At 41.6% G+C, this 26,772-nt stretch overlaps 1 protein-coding gene across 2 annotated transcripts; it reads right to left on the bottom strand.

Moving 5' to 3' along the window:
• Positions 1 to 1,916: 1,916 nt before the first annotated feature.
• FAM76B (family with sequence similarity 76 member B) lies at positions 1,917 to 26,465 on the bottom strand. 2 transcript variants are annotated; one of them, XM_032762852.2, is made up of 10 exons: positions 26,165 to 26,465; positions 25,097 to 25,161; positions 24,609 to 24,663; positions 22,424 to 22,579; positions 20,754 to 20,950; positions 17,332 to 17,379; positions 17,039 to 17,119; positions 16,234 to 16,369; positions 5,489 to 5,590; positions 1,917 to 4,605 (listed from the first exon to the last, which is right to left on the bottom strand). In XM_032762852.2, exons 1-10 carry the CDS (start codon positions 26,261 to 26,263, stop codon positions 4,516 to 4,518), a joined length of 1,029 nt encoding a protein of 342 aa, XP_032618743.1. In that variant the 5' UTR covers positions 26,264 to 26,465; the 3' UTR covers positions 1,917 to 4,515. The 2 variants fall into 2 exon arrangements, with proteins under 2 accessions (XP_032618743.1, XP_032618744.1); XM_032762853.2 differs by having other exon boundaries at positions 16,234 to 16,366; positions 26,165 to 26,455.
• Positions 26,466 to 26,772: the final 307 nt, after the last annotated feature.

The raw sequence follows: 26,772 nt of genomic DNA, 5'->3' as shown, positions 1-26,772 counted from the left end.
TCAGCTCTGGGCCTGACCCAAGTTTGCACTGGCCTAAGAGCACTGTTCTGTTGAGACTGGTTTCATTGTAGCGATGACAGGATTTGTCATAGCAGTGGCTGGCGCCTAAGCTGAGCCAAGCCAAGTAAACATACTGAAGATTGTGAGATTAATATCGGAGTCCTTCCAATAATGGAATGTGGGTCAGTTTAAGCAGTTTCAATATTCACAGGATATGACCTCACATTAATTCCAAGATGCCATACGTTAATAAGCCCATCCAACGCATTTCCTAGAATGGTTCATATATGTAAAAAGAATTTAATGTAAAGCAGGCTTTAAGAAAATCATGGAAATACTATTTTGGAAGGCTGATGTTAAGGGCAAAGTAAACTCCAATAAAATATCTTGTTCTCTCCAGAGAGAACATAAGAAGATAATAAAATGAAGTAATTAGGTTTTTGAAGGTGAAGCATGTGGAATAGAGAAATAGCCTGCAGTTTAATGAACCAGCTCTATCAAAACTAAATATGAGGAAATTGTCAAGTTGGATGAGAATCTTTCAGTTAAACTTTCCCAATTTTATGGCGTCTAAGTTTTTGTTGAATGCTTAGGAAGTCTCAAGAAGGGTATGTCTACACTACAAGCACTACTGTAACGCAACTGCAGGGTGGGAGCTAGAGCCATTGTAGTGCAGACACTTCAGCAACAAAAGGGGTTTTTCCCATCGCTGTGGTAAATTGACACTCGAGACAGTAGCTAGGTCAAAGGAATAATTCTTCTGTCAGCATAGCTGCATCTACAATGGAAGTTAAGTCAGCTTAACTGCATCGCACAGAGGGCTTGGCTACACTTGCAAGTTGCAGCGCTGGGGAGGGGGTTACAGCGCTGCAACTTACTCAGTGTCCACACTTACAAAGCTCAGCCAGCGCTGCAACTCCCTGGCTGCAGCGCTGGCTGTACTCCTGGTCTGCTACGGCTGTAGCGAATCCAGCGCTGGTGATGCAGCGCTGCTCATCAGGTGTGGACACTCACCAGCACTTTATTGGCTCCAGGGTATTAAGGGTATCCAGAATTCCTGTCTACAACAACCGGAAGTTACTCCCCGGAGCTACCAACACAGCTGCTCTTTGCTCCAGCGAGCGAGCCGAGCCGAGGCTTTGGATGTCACAGCTGTTGCTTGAGGAGACAAACAGCACGGGGGGGGAGGGAGACTGTCGGAGAAGCTGCTTATTTGTCTGAAGCTTTTTACTTTTAGAGTGATGGAGGGGTGGGAAATGCCAGAATTGCAAGACAGGGAGCTCACAGTGTCTGCTCCAAAAATCCGTCTCTCTGTCCCCGACGCTCCCTGTCACACTCCACTCCCCCCCCCGCTTTTGAAAAGCACGTTGCAGCCACTTGAACGCTGGGATAGCGGCCCACAATGCACCACTCCCAACAGCGCTGCAAATGCTGCCACACTGCAGCGCTGGTAGCTGTCAGTGTGGCCACACTGCAGCGCTGTTCCTACACAGCTGTAGCTGTAACTCCCAGCGCTGCACATTTCCAAATGTAGCCATACCCAGAGAGTGTGAAAATTTTCAGCCTTGAGCGATGCAACTAAGTTGGCCTAAGTTTTACGTCTATATCAGACCTATTTCTCGAGTTACATATGTAGACACTGCCCTGAAGCAGTTTCATGCATTATCACTCTGTACACTGTAACAGAGAAAAGCAATAATTTAACATATTGAGTCACTAAAGTAGGTAATTATTCCAAAACTATCATTTGTTGCAATTTGAAGAATGCTCCATGTATGTAATTTCTGTGGCAGCTTAGTTCTTTGAACAGATCCTTCATGATTCCCATCAACTGATGTTGAGTTCTGGTTAATGTTTGACACTACAGATGTTTAAAACAAATTACGACTTTGAGTAACATAAAAGAAGCAACTAAATGTTTTGACTAGCTTTTATTGTGAAATATTGGTTTTAGAAAAAGGTACAAAATGTCAATCAGATGTGTGTCAATACAGTATTTCAATAGTCTATACATGTGGACAGCTGAATAGCTTCACTGCAGGATGCATATTTAGACATACTATCTAAAAAGGGACTGCAATATTCACAGACTTAAAATACATAAATAACTTGAGCCAAAGTGGCAATCACCTGTCAATGTTAATTGACAACTAAAAACAGGCTAAAAAGCACATTACAGTACAACATCTCTCTTTCCAGATCAACATTAAAAGAACATCAGTTCATTATGTCAATAGGCTACAGCTCCAGGATCGCATTCGTCAGGATTGGGATTCAATTTGCTAGTTTACAAACTTTAAAATTTAAAGTTAAAAGTTAGGTTACAGAATAAAGAGATCAAGTATTTAATTATAACTAAATACTGTGAAGCCCCTAAATGTTTTTAGCATTGGGATCTATAAAGCTCAAGAATAATATTGAACTTTTTCTTAAAAAAAAATTTATATTGCAGCTCAAGGTTGTTTGAATAAGAATCACTTAATGGGACAATTCATCAATTTGATGTGCATGGTTCTGAATTAGTTTTTAAATCCATATGCACCATGGACTGGTGGCCAATAAACAGGAGAGAAAAGCCCCCAGTATCAAAATATTATTCTGAACTAATGAAAGTCAGAAAAACTTAATTTTTTTTTAAAAAAACTCTCAATACAACAAACATCCCAATAGGATAGCAGCAGCATTTTCTATCCTAGCTGTATTAGTAAGTTTAAAGAACACTTTTTATAAACTTACAAAGTTGATCTTCATGTCCAAAAAAAATCAAATACACCTCACTGTAAGAAACAAGCTAGCTAGATTTTTCCAAATTATAATTATTCCATAGACTAAGTGTTTTCTAAACTGCTAAAGTTGTTCACAATTCAGTAGCATCTGGGTAGATAACTAGAGGACTTCAGATTAGTCCTCCAAGCAGCAAGATATCAGACAATAAAGCTAGCTGAAGTGCAAGCAGCTCCCAAGTCACCAGATCAACATCCACATCTGAACTACAGCTACCATCTGACAGACAACTGACTATTCCAAGTTAGGCTGGTTTAGAACTTTCTTTCCTAAACAGTGTACCCCAGTTATGTGAAGTTGTTTCATCCTAGTAAGACACTTGTACTGATGTCCATTAGGAGCAGAGCTAAAACTGAACTAAGTGAATTTAAAAACAGAAGATTCCATTCAAGGGTTGAACAATAAGCTTTCATTTGACACCACATCCATTCCCTTTATTTATGTACTGACCACTACAGTTTTGGCTACTGTTTTCTCAATGTGTATCTTTACTAAACTAAGTACGTGTCAATCTAATTACTTAATTTTTAAGAAGTGACCTTAAGTTACAACTAAGTACAGTTAAAACCAAGACAAACTGAATATGCAAGTTTTAAAAATAAAGTAGTGAGTATTAACTATACTGCTAATTCAGGATATAACCGTGGGAGTACAATGCTTGCTATGAAATTTTAAAAAGTTAGCCCTGGGCCAACAGGAAAAATACAGAAAACATGATAGTTTAGTGCGGCAAAAACCATACAAATTGTTTATTTAGGAAGTGTTTGGCATAATAAGCACTAACCAGATTCAACAAACCCCACAGATGCAATCTAATAAGGTTAAAAAAGTCAATACACACTGTCCATCAACTGGCTAGTTCTTAATGCTGCTTCAAGCACTGCACTAGCAACTTTGATCTTTGTTTTTGATTTCTCTGTACACACATTTATATATATATATACACAAACATTTATTAAACATGATTTTAAAACAAAAACATTATGTACAAAATACCAACATTCCTATAAATTAACAGTTGGAGAAAGGCACTTGCAAGAAAAAAGTCTACAGTAAATCTTACAAAAAAACCACACTTTGTCTCTGGTACTGTACAATAGATAATCTTTCAATAAATTCCTATCACAAGAATGTAAAACACTAGTTACTCACTTGTTATCACTAAGAATATAACTGTTACAATTGTATTTACACATATGTATATATCTTTTGAGTTTCATTTAAGAGCACCACGATTTCCATCCTAAATGTCCTATATTTTAATACAAAGCAAAGAACAGTTGTCAGAACCCAGTGTCCATATTCCTATTTCAAAAGCATTGTCCTTGCAGATTTACAAACTTGAAACTGAACTTTTGGCCAAACTTAGCATAGTTTAAGGGATTCAGCTGCTGCTTTGAACTCTGTAAAAAGTACACCTATTGTGTTATTGCATGATGTGTTTTAAAGAGAGCACTGCTGTATTACCCCTCTGCAATTGTTAAATACTATTGCTGGCAAAAAAGGTTCCCAATATAAAAAAAGTAAAATAAAAAATTTCTTCAAGCCAGTTGAAGTACTTTATCTGAACAGTTTAACTAAAAAGATGCATATTAGTTATAAAAATGTGTAGGAAACATGCCGAGTAATCCTGTGTGCAAAAATATTTTTCCACTACACAGGATTTTAAGGGCTTCACAGAATTACTCAAATTTACATTGAGTAGTAATCCTCAGGTAAGTAACCAGTTCCTCATGGAGATGTTAGTATACTTCCACTTTTATCAAACTTTTTACCCTTTGACAGTGCGGCAACCTGCTTGAGTAGTTCTCTGTTTTTGGCCTGTAATATAGATAAAAAGAAAGAAAGATTTATACAAACACTTTCTCTTCAGTTTAACATAACAGAAACACTATTCAAAAGTCTTAATAGTTACTCTTAACTCCAGTACTATATTCATCAGTGATGCACTGCAGAAAGAGAGCAACAAACTTCTTGAATAGGAGGGAGCAATTATTCAACAGTGCCATGCACAACTGTCTTGCTGAAGTTATGAAGCTACCACCCGTGTAAAACTTCTGCCATTATGTTGATTTATTCTCAGGAACAGAAGTTTTCAGCACAGCGCAGGTATTTAAGCTCCACATCTTCCACTAGTTTTATAAAGGAAGATATAAAGCCCAATCTCTCACATGGATTTGCAAAATCAATATATCTACTGCATTGTAGATAGATATTTCTGTTCATTCTAGAATTTATCAATCGTTTCAGGTTTTCCTGCTGCTTAAACAGTTGTACTTTCAATGTGGGTTACATCATTGCAAGATTAGCTTCTTGCACTGCAATAAAATTGTGCAGTTATATTATGTCATATCACCTAGAACAGGTATATCAGCGTTTCTTAAAGTATGAGGTATGCCCCTTGAGAAGGGGGGCATGAGGAACTACCTGGGAGGAGAGGATGTGCCTCAATTGCTCTAAAAAAGTATCTATCAAGAGGCTATGTTTGAAAAGAAAACTGAAGATAATGCTGGTGTAACTCAGAGTGAGAGTGAGTAAGCCTGTAACAGGTCAGAGATGGGAACTGACCCATCCATTTCAATGACTGGTAACTCATGCAAGGATGACAGTGCACAGTGCTTCTATTTAAACTATTTCATTTCTCAAAGCAAATATACAAAATATTTTGACATCAACTCTATTTAAACTATTCTTAAGTATTTACCTGCAGTTGTTCCACTGTTTCCTTGTGAGCTTTTTCCATACTGTTCATTTTTGTCCTTAAATTAGACTCCTGGTACTGAAAGTCTGCCTTCAACTCTGTCAACTAAGAAAAACAACTTCTATGAGGATATTTTGGAAGCCTACCTCATAAGTATTTTTAACCAACACTTATGCCTCAAAAAAAAATTATTTTATGGATCTAAAAAGAGTCTCTCGGGGACACTGACTCCTTTCTTCATTTCCTGCTGCTTGTGTTGACATGGTTGAAAATATCTTATACCACAAGTCAAATAACTTTTACATGTGGAAGTCCCATTTGGGAACTGAATATGGAAGACTAGTCCTTCAAAGTATTTTCAGACATTGGATCACACTGATTTACAATACTCGGCTTTATTTTCAGCCATGAGACTTGTCTGATAGGCCTTAGCTATGACACTGGCACAAAGCTGTTTTTTGGGCAACAAATCTGAAGTACAGTCCAAAACTGATGTGCCAGTAGAAGAGGTTTTAGAACAAACTGATAAGTTAAACAGTTATAAGTCACCAGGATCAGGTGGTACTCACTCAAGAGTTCTGAAGGAACTGAAATATGAAACTGCAGAACTACTAACTGTTGTATGGAACCTGTCACTGAAATCAGCCTCTGTCCCAGATGACTGGAAGGTAGCTACTATAACACCAAGTTTTTAAAAAGGTCTCCAGAAGAGATCCTGGCAATTACAGGTCAGTGAGCCTAACTTCAATACCAGGCAAACTGGCAGAAACTATAGTAAAGAACAGAATTATCACACATAAACAGGATTTGTTATGGAATAGTCAATGTGGCATTTACAAAGGGAAATCACACCTCACCAATCTACTAGAATTCTTTGAGGGAGTCAACAAGCATGTTGATAAGGGTGATCCTGTTGATACAGTGTACCTGGACTTTCAGAATGCCTTTGACAAGGTCTGTCACCAAAGGAAAGTTTCACCAAAGTTTCAAGGAAACTAAGTAGCCCCGAGTTAAGAGGAAAGGTCCTCTCACGGATCAGTAAGTGGTTGAAAGACAAGAAATGTGATAGGAATAAATGGTCAGTTTTCAAAATGGAGAGGTGAACAGCGGGGTTCCCCAAAGATCTGAACAGGGACCCATGCCGCTCAACATATTCATTAATGATCTGGAAGAATGAGGTAAACAGTTAAGTGGCAAAGTTAGCAGATGATATAAAATTATTCATGCTAGTAAATCCAAAGCAGACTGCAAGAAGTTAGAGGAATCACACAAAACTGGTTGACTGAGGCCTTGGCTACACTTGCAAGTTGCAGCGCTGGTGAGGGGGTTACAGCGCTGCAACTTACTCGGTGTCCACACTTACAAAGCTCAGCCAGTGCTGCAACTCCCTGGCTGCAGCGCTGGCTGTACTCCTGGTCTGCTACTAGCGCTGCAGTTTTTGTTGTCTAACTTGCAGCATTTGCGCGCTTTGTGAGTGTTGCAGTGGCAGCTATCACGAGCACCTCATCCCATTTTGCGCTGTGGGTTGTGGGAGGGACGGCATAGGGTGCGTTCTTCTTTCCAACGACCCGTGGTTCATCGCTTCTTTTCAGCCGTTTGGCTGCCATTGTGAGTCTCCGCGTGATTTCAGTAAGAAGGGGAGCCGAGCTGCTGAGACTTTGTGGAATGTTGCCAGCACACACGTCGTGGCAGTTGAGCTATTCTCTATTGCTCTCAAAGTCTTTGTGAGAGAGAGCTTCTCGAATTCGCTGTAGGTGAGTTCGGCTGCGTACGCTATAGTAGCGCTGCAGTTTTTGTTGTCTAACTTGCAGCATTTGCGCGCTTTGTGAGTGTTGCAGTGGCAGCTATCACGAGCACCTCATCCCATTTTGCGCTGTGGGTTGTGGGAGGGACGGCATAGGGTGCGTTCTTCTTTCCAACGACCCGTGGTTCATCGCTTCTTTTCAGCCGTTTGGCTGCCATTGTGAGTCTCCGCGTGATTTCAGTAAGAAGGGGAGCCGAGCTGCTGAGACTTTGTGGAATGTTGCCAGCACACACGTCGTGGCAGTTGAGCTATTCTCTATTGCTCTCAAAGTCTTTGTGAGAGAGAGCTTCTCGAATTCGCTGTAGGTGAGTTCGGCTGCGTACGCTATAGGGGAGGTGTGTAGAGACACACACACACCAAGAACCCACACGCTACATACGACGTGTTTGGACCTCACACCGCGTCAAACGCAGCCAACGAACTATCTCTCCACCCAAGGAAGAAGCTATGCACACACTCACACACAGCTGTCACTACATCACGATAAGTCACGCAGAGAGGGAACCAGCACAGCACAGGACACATCGCTTCCACGAACATCCCACGGTAAGACCACACCAACACACCACCACCACACACACGCACCACACTATATTATAAGGACCCAACTTATCGAGAAAGCAGATACATGGCTGCCATCGCCAAAGCATCTTGCCTAGATGGTGGAATGCCGCACATATCGCCCGGCTCACATCACACGTATGCACGGTAGATCTGCCTCTGTAACTCTTCAAACGGTTTCAGCCAGAGCATGTGCAATGCGCTTGCCGCAAAGTTTATTAGGGAAGAGCCACTCTAGCCGGTCCTGTGTCCCAGTCGATGGCTAACACGTCCATGCATTGGTGCCGTGCGGGGTGGGAGGGACCATTGCTGCAGTGCAACAATGCAGGCAAAGCTTGCGAAGGGACCAGGGCGGATTCCCGCATAGCTGTAGAAGACCCTCCGCTCTTCCCAGGTGACCCGGAGCAGCGCTGATATCGGGGAGGTTAAAATTCTGTGGAAAATGCATGGGATTGACTGTTAAAGTGCTATTTCCCCGTAGCCAGAGGAGGGAATGCTCTTTTTGCTTTCCCCAAGTCTAGAGACCCCATGGATTCCAGAGTCAAGCAAGCCCCCTTATCCAGGTGAGACGCGTGTGCAAGATGGTCTGGGAGGAGTACCTGCTGATGCAGCATGTGGTTAGATGGGTTCAATGCTATTTCCTGTAGCTGCTCTTTTTGCTTTCCCCAATCACCTAGAAACCCCAATGGATCCAGAATGTCAAGCAGCCCCCCCTTCCCAGGTGAGACGCTTGGGGAAACTCACCAGTCTCTCTGCAGCTGCGGCTTCTGAGTGCTATGCTCGCAAATGTGTAAATGATGCCTAGAAACTAGTCTTAAAAAATACAGTCTCTGTAGTAAAAAGTTTATGCTTCTGTAGTCAAAGTTTATCTCTCGTGTTTTTTTTTAAGTTGACCTTGGATACTAGCTCCATCACGCGCGACTTGACATTCCGAAAAAACTACAAGACTTAAGAAAAAAACCAAGGAAGCAATAAGGAGGAGCTGGTAGAAGCCAGTTATAATCTGTATTCCACAAGACTGAGGGAAAAAGACAGCAGTGTAAGAAAGAGAACAGGCTGCCAAGAGAAAGGAAAAGGACGCTGCTCAAGAGAAAAGGAATTGGCTACCGAGAGAAGCACAGATTGGCTGCTTAAGCATCCTGGAAGCCACATAGACCTCATGCAGTCAATGCTAATGCAGGCAGAAGCACTACCGTGCCTTCTCTCCCGATTCCAAAGTCAACCCATGTGACCCACTTTTCCTCAAAACACCCTTCTCCAGCATCATGGTTTACCACCACCAGGCTGCCCCAACAGCCATACGTTCACCTAACAGCCTGAGAACGACGCCCCTTTACCCTACGCACTCAACCCCATTCACATGCGCATGATAATCCTGAAGTGGACAGGCATTGCACAGCACTCAAGGAAGGACCGATATACAAACCTATGACTTTACTGCTCATCACCCTTACCCCCCTGCCCGTTGTACTTATTTTTAATTAAAGGATTCTTCTTTTTAAACAGTTTTATATTACTAAAAGAGGTGAACATCTTCACCACAAGTGGAATTAGCACTGAAATGCATGCAACCACGCACTTAACTCCTGGAGAAGGACCAATTACTGTTTGGCTTCAGCCTCCCAAGATTGCTACCTTTAAGGCATCCCTATCCTTGAGCCTGTGGGCCTCTCTGTAAGCCCCTCTCTCTGGTGTGCAAATTACAGCCTCAGGCGTTGAACCTCCGGAGGTCCATTCATCACTGAAGGTTTCACCCTCCCATCACAAATTATTCATGAAGATTACAGGACGCAGTATAATGCGCTGGATCTGCTTCCCCCGTCTAGCTTCCCGTAGAACTTGCTCATCTCCGTAGACGGCCAGAAAAACACACTCCCAGCACGTATTCTGCACCGGGCTCAGCTGTAGTTGAACCGGTCTTGCTCCTGTCAAGCTGCCTGTACTACGTTTACATGAGCCAAGGCATTACGGTAAGCGGGTTTCTCCAAGATACAATGGGCATTTCGACGTCCCCACTGTGATCTTCCTGTCTGCGGAAAAGGGCGGTCCCCTGCCTGCAGCTTCGCTGAAACATCCCACTACTGTCCGAAAGATCGCCGTGCATCATGCACATTTCCAGGCCATCCTGTTATGTAAATGCAAGTGTGAAACGCCCACGATGATCACAAGCGCTCTGGAGAACATAGAGAAATACCCCTTCCCGAATAACGTACTCGGATGCCAGTGGGGGTGCCAGAATGAGAATATGCTCCCAGCCATTGCCCCTCCACAGTTAGGAAAAATCCAATTTGTGCGAAAAGCCATCTCCCAGAATGTCGCCATTCCCCAGAGTCAATGTTTCTTGCTTAGCAGGATGCGATTATGAGCCCTGAAAATGATCACCACTATTCAACGGCGACTTTTCCCACTCCAAACTGTTTCGTGCGATGCGATCAGGTAGGCTGTTCTGGAGTTGCCAGTTCCAGACCTGTTAATTAGCACGCTTCTCCACTGCCAGCGGCAGCTCTCAGTACTCGTGTCCTTGCGCTGCAGTTGGGCAGAGCTCGCACAAGGTCCCATGAAGTGTTTTTCATCTAAAAGTTTTCTTGCAGCCACTGATCGTCATCCAGACTGCATGACGATGTGATCCCACCACTCAGTGCTTGGTTTCCCAGCCCAAAGGCGGCGTTCCACGTCTGAGCACGTCCTTACGCCACAGCGAATTTAGTGTCAGGGCTGTCAGGCCCGTCTTTTCATCATCTGGCTTCCTCACTCTTCACTTTGGAGATAGGAATACTCAATGCAACCGTGTATGTGCTAGGCAAATTCCATCAAGTCTCTCAGCAGTCGGGCTCCATTTCTTACTGAACATCGACGCGGCTCGTCACAAAAACAAAAAAGAAAATAAGGAACCAAAAACGGCTGATGAAAGAGAGGAGCAAGGGAAAGCGAGTTAACACCCATCGGAGGGTCGTTGGAAACGGAAGCGGAATGACCTCCGCACCTGTCCGTCCCCTCCCACAACGCACACGCCAACAATGGGAATGAGGATGCTCTGTGGATATCTGCACAATGCACCACTCACACAGCGCTGCAAATGCTCAAGGTGTAGACACACTGCAGCCTAGTCGCTGTCAGTGTGGACACACTGCAGCGCTGGCCCTACACAGCTGTACGACCACAGCTGTAACTACCAGCGCTGCAAAAATGTAAGTGTAGCCATACCCTGAGTTAACACTTAATCCTGCCATGAGTGCAGGGGACTGGACTAGATGACCTCTGGAGGTCTCTTCCATTCCTGTGATTTGATGACTGGGCAACAGAACAGCAGATAACATTTGTCACTGATTCGTGCAAAGTAATGCACTGGAAAAAACAATCCTTACTATACACATACAATGGTGGATTCTAAATTAAATGTCACCACCCAAGATAGACCTTGGAGTCACTGGGAATAGCTCACTGAAAACTTCTGCTAAATGCACAGCAGCAGTCAAAAAGTCTAACGTATGTTAGGAACTATTAGGAAAGGGGTAGTTAAAATATCATAATGCCACTATGTAAGTCCATGGTGTCCCCAAACCTCGAATACTCTGTCAAGTGCTGGTTACCCCATCTGAAAAAAAGGACACAGTGCAAAGTTCAAAGAAGGACAAAGATGACCAAAGGTATGAAATGGCTTCCATACAAGAAGAGACTAAAAAGAGTAAGACTGTTCAGCTTAGAAAAGAGAAAACTAAATCTATAAAAATCAAGACTGGTTTGGAAAAGTGAATAGAGAAGCACTATTTACTCTTTCACACAATACAAAACCAAGGGTCACACAAGGAAATTAATAGCTTTAATACAAACAAGAGGAATTACTTTTTCCACATAGTGCACGAATAACCTATGGAACTCGTTGAGATGGTCAAAGTATAACATAGGTCCATCAATGGCTATTAGCCAAGATGGTCAGAGCACAATCCCAAGCTCAGGATTGCCCTCAACCTCTGCCTACCAGAAGCTGGGGTGGAAGATGCATAATTACTACATAATTGCCCTGTTTTGTAAACTCCCCTGAAGCCCTACTACGGGCTGTTGTTAGATACAGAATACTGGCTAAGATGGACTATGGCAACAATTAATTAGCATAAAGCTGTAATTTACATGGCAAATATCTACAGAGACATAATAAAATGATTCTGAAGAATAAGTCTATTATATCTCATTCCTAAATGGAGTGTAAATTCCAAGAGAACTATAACTGCCACTGCAAACATTAGAGGGGTAGCCGTGTTAGTCTGGATCCGTAAAAGCAGCAGAGAATCCTGTGGCACCTTATAGACTAACAGACGTTTTGGAGCGTGAGCTTTCGTGGGTGAATACCCACTTCATCGACGAAGTGGGTATTCACCCACGAAAGCTCACGCTCCAAAACGTCTGTTAGTCTATAAGGTGCCACAGGATTCTCTGCTGCTTTTACTGCAAACATTGCATTGATAGGAGAATTAAATCACAAGTGAAGTTTATATAGAAAAGTTACTTATCTTTTAATTCTCCTGTAAGGTAGTCTTCAGAGGTTTCTTGACCCTGGGTCTCAAATACCAAGCATGAAACAGGGAGAAATAAATGCTTTAGAGGCATACCGATCCCCAAAGGCAGTGGGCAGAAGCACAAACCATCTAAGACCTGTAGTGCCACCCTTGAACCCTTCTAGTCAAGTCTGATTTATCAGGAAGTGAAGCCCCCCAGAGGCAAATAAGCCAGTCATAACGAAAGGGCTGAAAAAGCAGTAACCTTACAAAGATTCCCGTCCACTCTAAATGGAGCTGGGAAAGTGAAAATCCTGCAAGATGACATCTTCTGGGATGCAGAACTACAAGTAATTCTTCATCTTCTGACATACCAGCTACGTAGTATTCTCAGAACAGACATTTTTCTGAATCTCCTTGTGGAACCCAGATACTTGCAGGCAAGGAGACCTACAGACATCCATTCATGAGGCAACAGCTCTTTCGTACCTTGTCACTTGCGTATAAAAGAACACCTGCACCCAGTACTGACTCAGCCCCACACTTTTATCCACCATCTTTGAGCTCCTGGTATCTGTCTTGTGAACTCCATTCAGTAAGTTCCCCAGTATTTAATATGCCATTAGGCCATGAAAGCCTGGCAGTTTCTGATGTGAAGGATAATTGTCTGATATTTTCTCTAGCTACGGTTGTCTTGACCACCAAGCTTTTCACTGGGATAGGAGACATTGCTGGTAGAGTCCTGGGCAGCATGTACTTCTCAGCAACGTTTGACACAAAAGAAGCAGTGTGAGTTGTCTAACACACTTTTGCCAAGTAGTCCAAAATAGGATGCAAGAATATGGCCACCCTATTCGATGGATGCTCTTGTTGCTAATCTAGATCCTACCAACTTTATGCATTAGAGGAAGTCAAATCCTTTAGAGCATGTCTTGTTACTCCTTCAGTTAATTTGTTCGGCATCAAGGAGGCAGACATTGTATCCCTGACCAACATCATGCTTCTACTAAGGCAACAAAGCAGTGAGCCAAAAGGGCACTTTGGCACATTAACTATCTCAAAAGGCATCAACAATGGCTGTGCCCAGATCCTCAGCACAGGAGCTGTGGGGTTTGTGTACTGCTATTAAAGGAGCCAATCCTGGGGTACAGGTATCAAACTCAGGCTTATCTTGATGAAGGATCAGAGTGATGGCACTATACTGTGCGAAATCACCAGGGGAGACATGGCTAGGTTGCTGAACACACCATGGAGGCTCCCCAAAGCAGTCTTCCCTGCCCTGAACCAATGTGAAGAGAAGATGCTGCAGTCTATAATGTGAAGCTGCCCAAAGTTTTTGGAGGGGGTGAGTTGGAGGGCAGGTAGCTCTCTTCTAGTGTCTCCTGCTAATTATTTGTTTGAAAGAAAATTCCTAGTCTGATGTGACAAAAATCAGTACCATTCAGCACTGAGAGCTTGATTTGTGGTAGAGTCGTTGTATTTAGATGGGATGAAACAGAATTTTTTCCCCCCCAGCGGGAACTAGTTTGCTGGGCTTAGAGGGGAAAAAAGGTCTGCACAGACATGGGCACTGCAGGCATAGAGTCCAGGTGGTCAGAAGCTGATTGAGGCTTGTATTTCTATATTTTTTCCTTCAGAGCTTACCCGGCTGGCCACATGCTGGACTTATGGGAGTCTCTGGGGAATGTGTTAAGGAGGGCCTAAAGAAATTTCTCACAGTGCTTGGGTGCACAGGGCAAACATCTGAAGGCCCTGCACATATTGTCCCATTACTTTGAATTATTAACTCCCAGGCTGAGGATTCTGTGAATATGATCATTTACAATGGACCTTTCAGACACACAGATACTGGTCTTCCTTCCCACCCAGGTGCTGAGGAAATGGATGTTATTCTGAAAGAAATTAATACCTGAAAAATCTTTGAAGTTCAGAGAACTGAGGTGCCAAGAAAAAGGTTCTAACAACAGTAATACGAAGACGCTGAAGCACAAGTTGCCAAAACAAAAACTCAGGCCAAACAGAAGTTTCTCTATGATCCCCAGAGGTTGGGAACCTTATCAATGCTCCTACGGAAACAGAGGCCACAGGGTAAGAAAAAATGTGAAGACAAAAATATATTCATAACAGTTAGGTACTGAGTGTTTAAGAGCTGAAGAGGTGCAGCTCCTGTGGAGAGCTATCAAGATCAAAAAGGAACTGGAAGGTTCTGAAAGTAATGGTTAAGGCATGGGATATCATACCACCACTAGCTGAGGACTACTTGTGCTGCCATTTGCTACTGCTGACCTAAACCTTGGGGAGTTCCAGCTATTTTGCATTAAGAAGCCGAGATCCAGGAGTGAGAATCCTTCACAGAGGAAAGTGAATTTACTTTTTCAAAAGTAGGATATATTCTATAATACATCCTCTGCGCCTTAAACTTAAAGTAATGAATAGCCATATTTAAAATGGCTCAGCTAGCAATTCTGAAACAAGGATTTTGCAATCACAATATTAAGTGACAAATAAAATGTAGCATGAGCCTAATCACTGCCTCTAACACAAGTATTGTCCTCTATCTTCTCAATCATTCAAATTGTGAGCTGCATTTTGTCTGTTCGAATCTACACCAAACTGGAGCTCCTAGCTAATACAATTAGCAAAACATCAGTTCTATCAAATATGTTCTTGGTGAGTTATGGAGAAAGTTGGACCAGTGAAGAACTGTATTAAAACAGTTCACAGTATTATATATACACACACACGCCGTAAATGTTTAGCTACAATATCTACTTATTGGTCGTCTTTTAGTTATTTGATTATAGCGCTTATGTAAAAGGGCTAATTGCACCAACAATCACTATTCTAGAATTAAAGATAAGTGTTCTGACAAATGCTTGGAACTCAATCACTACCAAGTTAAGTTAAGAGTACATGAAGTGAAATCAAAGGGGGACATATGAACATTAATGTTAATAAATGGGACCAGCTAGATTAAGTACTGCATTAGCTTTCAGTGAAACAGTTATTTAATGAAAACTGTACTGTAAGGAGAAACTATGCGCAAAGACCATTGACTCCAGAATATAAAAAAAGAGCAACAAAATTCAGTTTAGTGTTTTGCTTGTAAAAAGAGCACAAATGCACATTACTGTGTGCCCACTTTGTACTCCTAGTCACCTAAGATTCCTCATGCTGCCTTTTTGTGTTTCACCTAGATCAAATTTAAAGAGTCAAAATGTAGTTTCAGTTTCCATACTGATTTAAGGCCTCCCACTGACTGAATTCAGTGAGAATTTGACAAAACTCTTCAGAGGACAAGCATTGAGGGATTACCAGAAAAGGTAATGGTAGCTTTTGTATTATGAATTGGATTGCCCAATTCATTTCACTTTAGCCACTGAATAGCTAGAGATAAGGACTTTTTAAGCATTCTAAAAGGGGTCCAGGTTAATTAGTTTAGACTCAAAGATTCAATATACCAATACAAGAACCTAACATGCAGTCCCAACAGCACCCATTTACACCAAGGACACAACCTTAAACTGGTCAACAAGTCAGTTGTTTAAGAGATGAGCTTCTAATAAAGGTTTAGAAAAATGAAAATATTTGGGATTGTTTTTAAGACAGTATGCTGCCTGAAAGGTGGGTCTCTTGTATACATGTCATACTAGTCATTACGTTCAGGGAGAGTTGCCTTACAGCTAAAATACATCCAAGCTGGGTAAGTCTGCTACTTAACTTTTAAAAAAAGGACAATTTGGTAATGTTATAATCTCTATTCACAAAACAAAGTTTTGGTATTAAATTTTGTTTTAACATTCAAACAGTTGTAAGGTTGACAGCTCCTTGAGTTCGCAAAATACAAGAAAAAAATTAATAAGATCTTATTAAGCAGCTGTAGCCTTTACCTTTTTATCTTTTTCTAAGATAGTTTGATCTCTTTGCTGCAAAAGACGTTTGAGTGACATCACTTCTTCTTTCAACTGACTTATGAGGACAAAGTTGTCAGTTCCCCCACTGTCTGTTGACTGATTTATAGAGCTACTAAAATTAAAAAAAAACAACGTTACTTGCAATATCAACAGAATAGCACATTTTTCAAAGTTCAAATTGCTTAATTAACAATTCCACAAACATCCTTAAGGACTAATGCAAAAAAAGTATGTACCTGACAGAAATGGATGCAACTGGCAAATTACCTTACTAATGGCACACATTACATACACCTGCAGAAATATAATTGAGTATTAGCTTTGAGGGGGTCAAATTCTTCTTAAGTGAAGCAGCCTCTTTGTACATTTATTCCAACTGTTGATCAGAGACAGAATAAGTTGTTCAGTCTCACACATTTAGGCCCAAAGACATTTTCTAGATACTACGTCAGTTTAAAGCACCAGATTAAAAATCTGTGTCCTTCTGAAAAAAGTCACTGATGTCAGAATATTCTTCGTTTGGTAACTGTGGCCTTATGCTGTACTTTTGCTTCCCTTTTCCCAAAGCGGCTAAAAAAAAAAAAAAAAAAAATGGAGACAGTGCCAGATTTCTACTGATAAACATTCAACTGACTGACAGCACTCTGCCACAAAATCCTAAAAGTTACTAAGATGAAAGTGTAATTTTTCGCCTTTCTAATCTGCCAAACAAAAACAGCAACTGGCAGCAAACCGACGGTCTACTTGGTTCAACTATCCCAGCTGTAGAATATAAATTTACCTATCTCCATTAGATGGCTTGGATTCCAGTTTGGGTTTTTTCTTTGGAGTTTCATTCTGAATAGCTGCAGAGGATTTATGGCTGAAATCAAACAAATATTATAAATCAAAAGCAGTAGAACGGTCTCAGACTGCAAAATTGACCATTCTACTACTATTTACATATAAAATGACTCATACACATAGAGATTAGTCTTGAACAATCAGAGATGCAAGTATGAAAAAAAATTACCTTTCAAATAAAGAATACAAGATTCATTTGCTAAAAAATTCAGAAATGGGCGGTGTAGTTACCTCTGTTTCCACATTCCCTGATCTTGTTCTGGACTCAGATTGCTGATTCTGAAATACATGTAATTAATACACATTCAGCATCAGGTCAACTTCCATTACCACTGTCTGAAACTGAAAAAGCATCCATATCTAAGTTTTGTGCACGAGAGCAGCTCAGTTTATATATTTTTAATTGGATGGCTAATTAGCAAGGCACCTAGTAAGCACATTTGGGATTACTCCTCATCAAGGCCAGGCTCATTTGAAAACGAAAACAGTCTTTAAACTACTGCATGCTATCATAAGGCACAAGGGGCAGAGATAGGGTTGACAATTCAGCCTTGGTTTTAATATTTCCTACTTCTGTAAACTTTATATTATTTTAATACTTGACAATTCTGAACAGAACTTTATTTATTTTTTTTTAAAGTAGAAGTTGTACCTTCATTCATTTCCAAGGTAAGCTGACCAGAGAGCACAAGTGAAATGGTTATGCTCAACATATATGCAACTAAGAACACTGCATTGGATGAAACTGAGCTTCTGCAGAGCCCAATTTAATTCATTACACGCTTTAAACCTCCATGTGCACTGCCCTACCAACAATACTAATAAAATTGGTTAGTGCAAGTTGATGGGAAACCACAGAGGCGGTTTAGAAAGGAAGGTGCCTGTCCATTGGAGCTATCAACTCTGTTTAAGTTTGGAATTGTGTATTTTAATAAATAAGCAAATACATGCATATACACTGAAGTTCTTCTCTTTATGACACCAAGAAGGTATTTGAAAATGTTTTATTTATTAGATATTTGCCACGCTCTCATGAAATAAGATTTGGACCAGTTATATCTTGGGTAAGTCAAAATGGATTTTCATCAGATATTGTAAGGCATCTGTCCGTCCTAATATTAATCTGCTTGCCAAAAGTCACTTTCTTCTTCTGACTGAGCGATATAATGGGAAAATTGCAATTTACTTCCCCTCCCCGGTCTTTATTTTCAAGAGCAGCTAAACCAAATTTTCCCCTTAAGCTTTTTTTTTTTTTTTTTTTAAAGTAATTTTTCATTAGATCAGACCTGCAAAAGTTTAAGCTTAGAAGATAGTAAGAATGTCTTTAGCAATTGAAAAATGAAGTTTATAATGAAAATGTTTAGGGTGGCCTTAGGAATCTATGCAGTCCAGCTATAATTTTTCATTGTTCAATCTGAGAAATACAAAATGTTATAAAGAGGTGCTAAAGTACAACTATTTCAAGCATACAGATAACATCTGTATGATTCTTACACCAGTGTCCTTTTAACAGAATGGTAAAACAAACACTAAATCCTAGGAAGCGGTTGCCTACAAAGACTGATAAGTTTTACAAGTGGACAAAACTAGAGCTACATGACAAAGAAACTGGTACACTGTTTAACCCACAGCCAGACAGCTGCAAACACTCTGAAGCATAATTAGAGTGACAAGTTTAAAAGTAAGAATTAAAATGACAATAGCATTGCCCTGCTACTGATGTGACAGCCACTCATTGTAAGGTCTGAGGCCTTTTTCTGCAGCCACATTAGGGGAGCAGCTGCTATGAGCTAAAAAGCAGAAAAATCACATCATCACATTCCATCTAAATTACATTAAAACAATGAAATACCTGTGTTAAGATGGAGATCCCTGTCCTAATAGTACCCACCACCACCAGATAAAGAAACAGATCTTAAGCTGTTTAAAGAAAACTTTGCTCAGTAGCATTCTGTCTGGCAAGGAATCATTTTAACAGTTGTGACTGTGAAATCTCTCTCTCTTTATTGTTTTGCCTTTATGGTCCTTATTTCCCTATTGTTTATTTGTATGGTTTCTGTCTGTTTTTTGGATTGTTTCTGTATGTTGCATAACTAATTTTGCAAGATTTAAATCAACTAAGGTGGTGGGGTATGATTGATTGAAGAACTGTTTTGCAGTATGTTCAGACTGGTAAAAGAATTATTTTGTAGTACTTTAGTTTAAAATGATTGGTTAAGGTATAGCTAGGGCCCTATCAAATTCATGGCCCATTTTGGTCAATTTTACAGTAATAGGATTTTTAAAATCATAAATTTCATGATTTCAGATATTTAAATCTGAAATTTCATAGTGTTGTAATTGTTGGGGTCCTGATGCAAAAAGGAGTGGGAGCGGGGGGGAGGGAAGTCGCAAGTTTACTGTAGGGGGGGTTGCGGTACCACTACCTGTCTGTGCTGCTGGTGGTGTCGGCGCTGCCTTCAGAGCTGGCTGACCAGAAAGCAGCAGCTGCTGGCTAGGAGCCCAGCTCTGAAGGCAGAACAACCCACAGCAGCAGCACAGAATAAGGATGGCATGGTATTGCCACCCTTACTCCTGCGCTACTGCCTTTAGAGCAGTCATCCCTCTCTCGCTGTCCAGCTCCAAAGGCAGCGCAGAAGTAAGGGTGATAATACTGCAGCCCTCCTATGCCCCACAGCCACCTCTTGGGTCAGGATCCCGTTTGAGAAACACTAGTCTCCCACATGAAAACTGTATAGTGTAGGATAAAAGCACACAAAAGACAAGATTTCAAGGTCCGTGATGCATTTTTCATGGCTGTGAATTTGGCAGGGCCCTAGATATAGTTAAGCAAACTCAGGTTTAACTATATAAACTGAGGGTCCAAAAGGAAGTTCTTTGGAACAAACTCCAGGACACAGCCCAAGATCAGAGCTGCCAGACCTCAACACCCTGCCAATGATGTTGTGCAGAAGTTGGAGGAGCCCCAGCTGACCTGATCTTGACTGGCCACCAGGAAAAGTTCATCTGCCTTATTGGGAGTGGTGAGCACTGTATGCTGTGTGTGTATATTCTGTTTTGGTAACTGTTAATAAAGAGATTAAAAATATTATTGTGTAAGGCTCTTTCACTGGTAAAAGGCCTTGCAAACCTGTAGAAGTTCACTCCGTGAGCCCTAACAACTGGGTAAGGGTAGGTGCCTTCGGCCCTAGGAAAGCGTGCAGGTGCATAAATTACCCGGGTTACATCTTGAGCCCATGGAATGGTAAAGGTGGGGTGCCCTAGAGTGTGCAAGTAATACCATGAATGTCTGTCACCATGGGATATTCTGGCATTTACTATAATAATTGGGGAAAATCAGAGGTGAACTGCTTCTAGCGCAAAGATGGTGGCATGACATCATTTATCTACATCTCATTTAAGTAGACTTATGGGCAGTTTCAACATCAGCTAGTAATTAAACTGCCAAAAGGTTTTCCTTTCTACTAAGTCAATTCTAGTCCATTCCATTTATAGCAATACTGAAACTCTGCTGAATTTGTAGAATAAATTCACAAAATGTTATTCCTATTTTCAGTTCAGTAATGTAAACAGCTACTTTCGTTTCACTACTAATCCTGTCACATAAAAAGTTACAAGATTTTTTAAGTTCCATAAAGTTTCAGAGTATTTACTTGTGATGGCTGCTGCTGTGACGATGATGATGGTGGTGGTGATGATGGTGTTTCGAATGATGCTGGTCTTTCTCAGCAAGAGACGAGGATGACGAATTAGAATGTGAAGACCCTAGGCTCTTCCTCTGTTCCTTCGTCTTCTGCAGTACTCTCTTGTAGGACAGTGTACAAAGCCAACACAACAGCTTCCCATCAACCTTTCAGGAAAAAATTCACAGAGAGTGGGCAACTGTACTTTGTGCTAGGAGAAAGATCACTTTAGAGGAAAAACTCTTACTTTGACTTGCACAGGGATAATAGTCTTAACTGGTTTGGTTTGAATTCTTTTGGCTAAACCTTCACAACCAAATACCACTACTGGGACTCCAGAATATGGATTTTATTCTTTAATATACAAAAAAAAGTTAGAAATAAACATGGTAACAGTCCATTTTTGTGCTGCAATTTTTTTTTTATTTACTATACACTATAGGACGTGGCAATGAAGGCCAGTAGTTACTTTCTACAATAAATGACACCAATGAAGTCAACTCAATATACTGCATCATCTTTTCTAGTTAAGTTACACTTCTGAAAAGTGAATCCTCCCCTCTTCAGCATTTTAGTTGCCTTGTAAAAGTGGCTATATAACATGTGTTGGATATATGTCAAATATTCCTTCCCCAAAGCCAACCCCTCTCCTGCAAAAAAAAGGGCAGAAAATCCCTACTCCTAAGTAAATTTTTACTTTAGGCATCATGCAGCCACTCAAGTCTTCTTTACTCAGGGCAGCATCAGAATTACTTGGTTTGTACTGCAGCTGGTCTAGGCAATTATTTTTTAGCATTTAAGGAGAAAAGAAGTTTCTTGTTGACAGCACTGTTTTGCAGTTCAATTAAAAAGCGGGATCACCCATAATGTCATTTTACCACCACTTTCTGGACAAATGGTTTTGGCAAGTGCCCTTCTAAGAAATTAAAACAAACAGGTCTGCTGAGAGCAGTCTCTTCCTTCTCTTCAGCCATATTCTATGGTTAAAAGGAACCCTTGCAAACTGAAGGATAGGACAAGGTGGAAGTGACAGATCCAAGCTAAGGAAATTTGTAGTGTTGAAGGTTAGGGGGAGGGGTTAAAAAAAACAGACTACTCAACCGCCATGGTCAGATTACTTTTGGTTTATTAAAAAAGAATGAATTTATTCCAGAATAAGTCAGTAGAGAAGCACGGAATCGCCATCAGGGGCGGCTCTAGGTATTTGCCACCCCAAGCACGGCAGGCAGGCTGCCTTTGGCGGCTTGCCTGTGGGAGGTCCCCGGTCCAGCGGATTTGGCAGCACGCCTGCGGGAGGTCTACCGAATCTGCGGGAACAGCGGACCCTCCGGAGGCATGCTGCCGAACGCAACCTGCCTGCCTGCCCTCACGGCGACCGGCAGAGCGCCCCCCGGGGCTTGCCGTCCCAGGCACGCGCTTGGTGTGCTGATGCCTGGAGCCGCCCCCGATAGCCATGACTCAAAAGTTTAATACAAAATGCTATGTCAGATCTTTATGTTAGAAAGCCTAATTAAATTATCTTTATTCCACGCTGCTACTTCTGAAATTAAGATCTGCTATTTTTTTAAGAGGGAAATATTTCAAACTGTATCTTTTGTTTTCAGACCCAGCCTTTACAGTACCACCACCACAAAGCATACCTTTCTTCTTCCCTCCTCTTTGCGATCAAAAGCACATTGCTGCTTGCACTGTTCACATGTCTGAGGTGGTCCATATTTCTTTTCTGAATTTGTGCAACGCTGGCATTTAGTGCCAATAAATGCTGCAATAATATTACAGTACTGACAAGGCTTGGGCTGAAAAATAATGGAGAATTAGAAATTAGTACATTAAAAATTCTTAACAAATTAGCACTACAATTATTAAAAAATCATGCTTCTAAACTAGTCTTTAGAACTTGAAAGTAAGAACAGTAGGAAAATTTGATATTTAAATCAATGATGGCCCTAGTTTTTTTGCTGTTTTAAAGTTATGCTAGCTCAACTGAGACAAAAATAGCGTTTTGCACACAAACCTATGTACATGCTCTGTGAAAGAAGTGCACAAGTTTTTTGGATGTTGCCTTCTCCAATATATCTGTCGTTTTTTGTGTCGAGAAATCTACCTAAACCTAAAAAGAGTAATTAGATCATTTGCGCTTCTCTGAAGGTTTCCGAGAACAAAGAGGACCCTTCAGATACCCAAGGGACTTGATCACTGCAGAAATTAGAAGCACTGCAGGCACAGGCTTCACATATAATGCCTGCTTCTACAACCCTATGGGGAGTAAAACAAACCTTCAGCTAACTAAGGGTAAGTCTACACTACACACCAGATCTGCAGAGAGCGATCGATCTATCAGGGATCAATTTACCACGTGTAGTGCAGACGCAATAAATCGATCCCTGATCACTTTCCCATCGACTGCTGAACTCCAGCTTGGCGAGAGGCGAAGCAAAGTCTACGGGGAAGCGGTGGCCATTGATTCCGTGCCGCGAGGACACGAAGTAAGTGATTCTAAGTTGATCTAAGATACGTAATTTCAGCTACGAGAATAGTGTAGCTGAAGCCAAAGTATCTTAGATCGATCCTTCCCCCCTCCCCCCCAGTGTAGACCAGACCTTAAAGTCAGTTAATTGAGTTTAACCTTTACTATAAAATGAAGCCAATAAAGACCTGCAATTAGAAACTAAAATTACAGTAATCAGTTTCTAAAAAATTCCCTTCTAGTTCATATATGACCTTATTTTGCTTCGAGGGGGTTGCCTTTTTTGATAAAGTAGTGCCCCGAATGTTGGTGCATCTATATTATGCTTGGTGAGATGTATTACAACCCTTTAGAACTTCCAAAAGAGATCCTACTTTATCCAGTTTAAGTTTACAAAGAGCTGGATAAATTACATGCTGGTAATTTTTACACTGAACTAGTCCAATAAATTGAATCTTATGTAAAAATGTGTTAATCTAAGGGCACACTTTACAAGATTTAAGTGCTTCTGTTCACATGAGAAATTGCTATGCATTACCAATGCCTTCTCTAAAAGCACACAGTGTAATTTAACTGTTCATGAATATGGACTCAACTATTACATGCAAAACTTTTCTAATACAGCACTAAGTTACAACTAAAGATGAGGAAATATAAATCATTCCTACAGTAATATTAACCAGGCCACATTACACAAGTAGAATTTGATGGTACGCTTGACAGCACGTGAAGTCAACATTCCTTCGGAATCTTCATTTTTGTATTATTTAATAATGGAACCTTCATACTGTATAACCAGATTTTAACATTGAGTTGCTCATTAAAAAAATACCAACGGAACACTACGCCTCTCAGATTGCTAACAGCATATCTTGTTAAGTGAGCATTTATGAAAACAGGCAGGGATTTACTGTATACATATAAAATGCACAGACTTTAATTTCTACTACATGTACAGGATGAACAAGTTTCAATGATTCATAACTATCAATGTTGGTTGTGAATTGCCCTGAATCGTTTGAAACTGAGCCATTTTTTAAATTTTGTGAAAAAGTATACAATTTTTATAAGTGGGGGAAAAAAAAGCAAATATCTGAGGGCTTTTTCCTGAAGCTTTTCAGAGGATTTTTCTTAGGTCAGAGAGTAAGCACAGAAACTTTAATCCCAAAAGATTAATTTTTCAGGAAGAGGGGTATGTGTGTAAAAGTGTCTATAACTGAAAATATTTTACAATCTTAACTAGTGACAATCTAAATAAGCTTTTAATACCAAGATACATGGTACTCTTTGCAACACCTTTTGCATCTGTAGACCAACTGAAATTTGTATGCATTTTTGACAATGAACTGCCAACTCACCGTTCCAAACTGCTTCACGTTTTGGGCACATTTCTTGCATATTGTGTTAGTTTTGCTAGAGAGAAGATTTTGCAAAGTTGAATTTAATAACAAGCACAAACTTTCAAATTCTTTCCCATATGCAATTACCATATAATATGCATGCAAACATGAGCTACATCCAATGTCTAGTTAAAGAAAACCAGGTATGGAGGGGGTCTGCCTTCTTTTATGTTTATATAGTACATTTGGAGCACTACAGAAAGCAAGTTACTGTGACTATGTTTAATGCCATCTCATAGAATACACCTCCAAAAGCCTAATATTTTCACTGATATTTGCATTATTGCAACACGAGATTTAAGACAGCTTTTCTCTGCAGATATTACTGATAATCCACAGCAGCGTTTGTGGATTTGAGATTTTAGCCACACACATGAAGGAAATGTTTGGTGCCAATTTAAAATCTGAAACTATTTCAGCCTTCAGAAAGGAGAACATATACATACCTCTCTTGCTGGAATTCTGATCGGCAGTAAGTACATTTTACAATGGGATGTGCAATTCGACATTCCTGAAAGAAAAACGTCAGTAACTATTTATCAAAACAAACAACCATGACATTACAAGTTAGTCTCATCTAACTTCTTCAGATAGCTTTTATGTATTGTTATTTTACACATCCGCTATGCACTATACATACATGCTTGAGTGGTTTAAAAAACAAACAAACTACACACGCAATAGTTTATCCTACAACTTGCTCTGCCATCTACCTTTGTAGCAACTGTCCCATGTTACATATTTAATAAAGAATAAAACCTCTTTTTCCCACAGGAAGCAGAATGCAGAAAGCGTGAAGGCGTTATGACATTTATCATAAAACAGAAAACAATTTTTGAAGGAGGGATGTTTAAAACCCACTATTATCATTTTCGTCCAAGTAGAGCTAAGCAGAGGATTAGTGTGACTAATGCTCTACGCTGGTGTGAGGGTGAAGGTAAGTGCTAGTATATTTAACCATAGCCCAGAAGTGACACTACAATGGCATTGCATCCTGGCTTACTCAGGCTGTAGCTCTAGGCAGACCGGTGAGCAGAGCCAGACGCTGGAAGTGCAACTGGTTTTGTAAAGTGGTGCGAGAGCTCGCATTGGCTCATCCCTTCGCCAGGGCAAAAAGGCCCCTTCAAGCATCATCGGAAGCCGGGGGACTGGCTGTCCTGAACCAGGTGCAGCCTGAACATTACAGACAGGGCAGGCAGGGAGCAGATGGGGTAGCGACAGAAACCCTGTGCCCAGTAGTAGCCCCCCTCAGCCCCTCTTCTTCTTCCTCCTCCGCCCAGACCCCGTTTCTCCTTCCACTTCTTCGCCCTTCAGCCCCCAACCCTCAACCTCTCCCCCGGTCCCCTCTTGCTTCCCCCTCACCACTTCTTCCTCTCGGCTGTCCCCCACCTCAGCACCCCCAGCCCTCTCCCTAGCCACCCCTCCAACCTACCGGTCCCGCCTCAGCCCCCCGGCGCACCCCCACCCCCCCGGCGGGCGGGAGGGAGGAACCCGCAGCCCCGGCCCCGGCGGACCTTGCAGAGCTGCTGGCCCTGGGAGAGCTCCTCGAAGGGGTAGCGCTGGTTGCACTTGGTGCAGGCGTACAGAGCCGGGGCCGCCGCCGCCGCAGCCATCCGCGCCGCCGCCGCCGAGAGGGAGCGCGCGAGCTACGGGGAGGGAGCCGGGCGAGGGCAGGGGAACGAGGGAGGCGGGGCTGACACCAACGATTCAAGCGCGCTAACAACCCGCAGCCTCCAGCCGTGCCCGCTGCACCGCTAGGCCCCGCGCAGAGCCTTGGCCGCGAAGCCGCTTCCTTGTGTCGGCATCGGCTTCGCCCCGATGCCGGCCTCGCCCACACACACCCCAGCCAATCAACGCCGCGCGCCAAGCCAACCTTCAAACCTTGTAACCCAATGGAAAACCCCGCCCGCTCATGCAGTAGCCAATCAAAGCTCGGATTCACGTGCTGCGGTTTTCTATTGATTGGATCTCTTACTCCCATCTTCACTCGCTGTTCCGATTGGGCTGCTCAAGGCCTGTTCTGATTTCTCATTGGCTAAGAGGACACACGAGCACCCTGACAAAGACCGTCCTCTTCCGCCGGCCGCGAAATGCGCCTGAGGAACAAATACCTTATTTCAAC

Source organism: Chelonoidis abingdonii, chromosome 1, assembly GCF_003597395.2.
Source record: "Chelonoidis abingdonii isolate Lonesome George chromosome 1, CheloAbing_2.0, whole genome shotgun sequence".
NCBI classification, from domain to species: Eukaryota; Metazoa; Chordata; order Testudines; family Testudinidae; genus Chelonoidis; species Chelonoidis abingdonii.
This window is presented reverse-complemented; position numbering and strand designations above follow the sequence as displayed.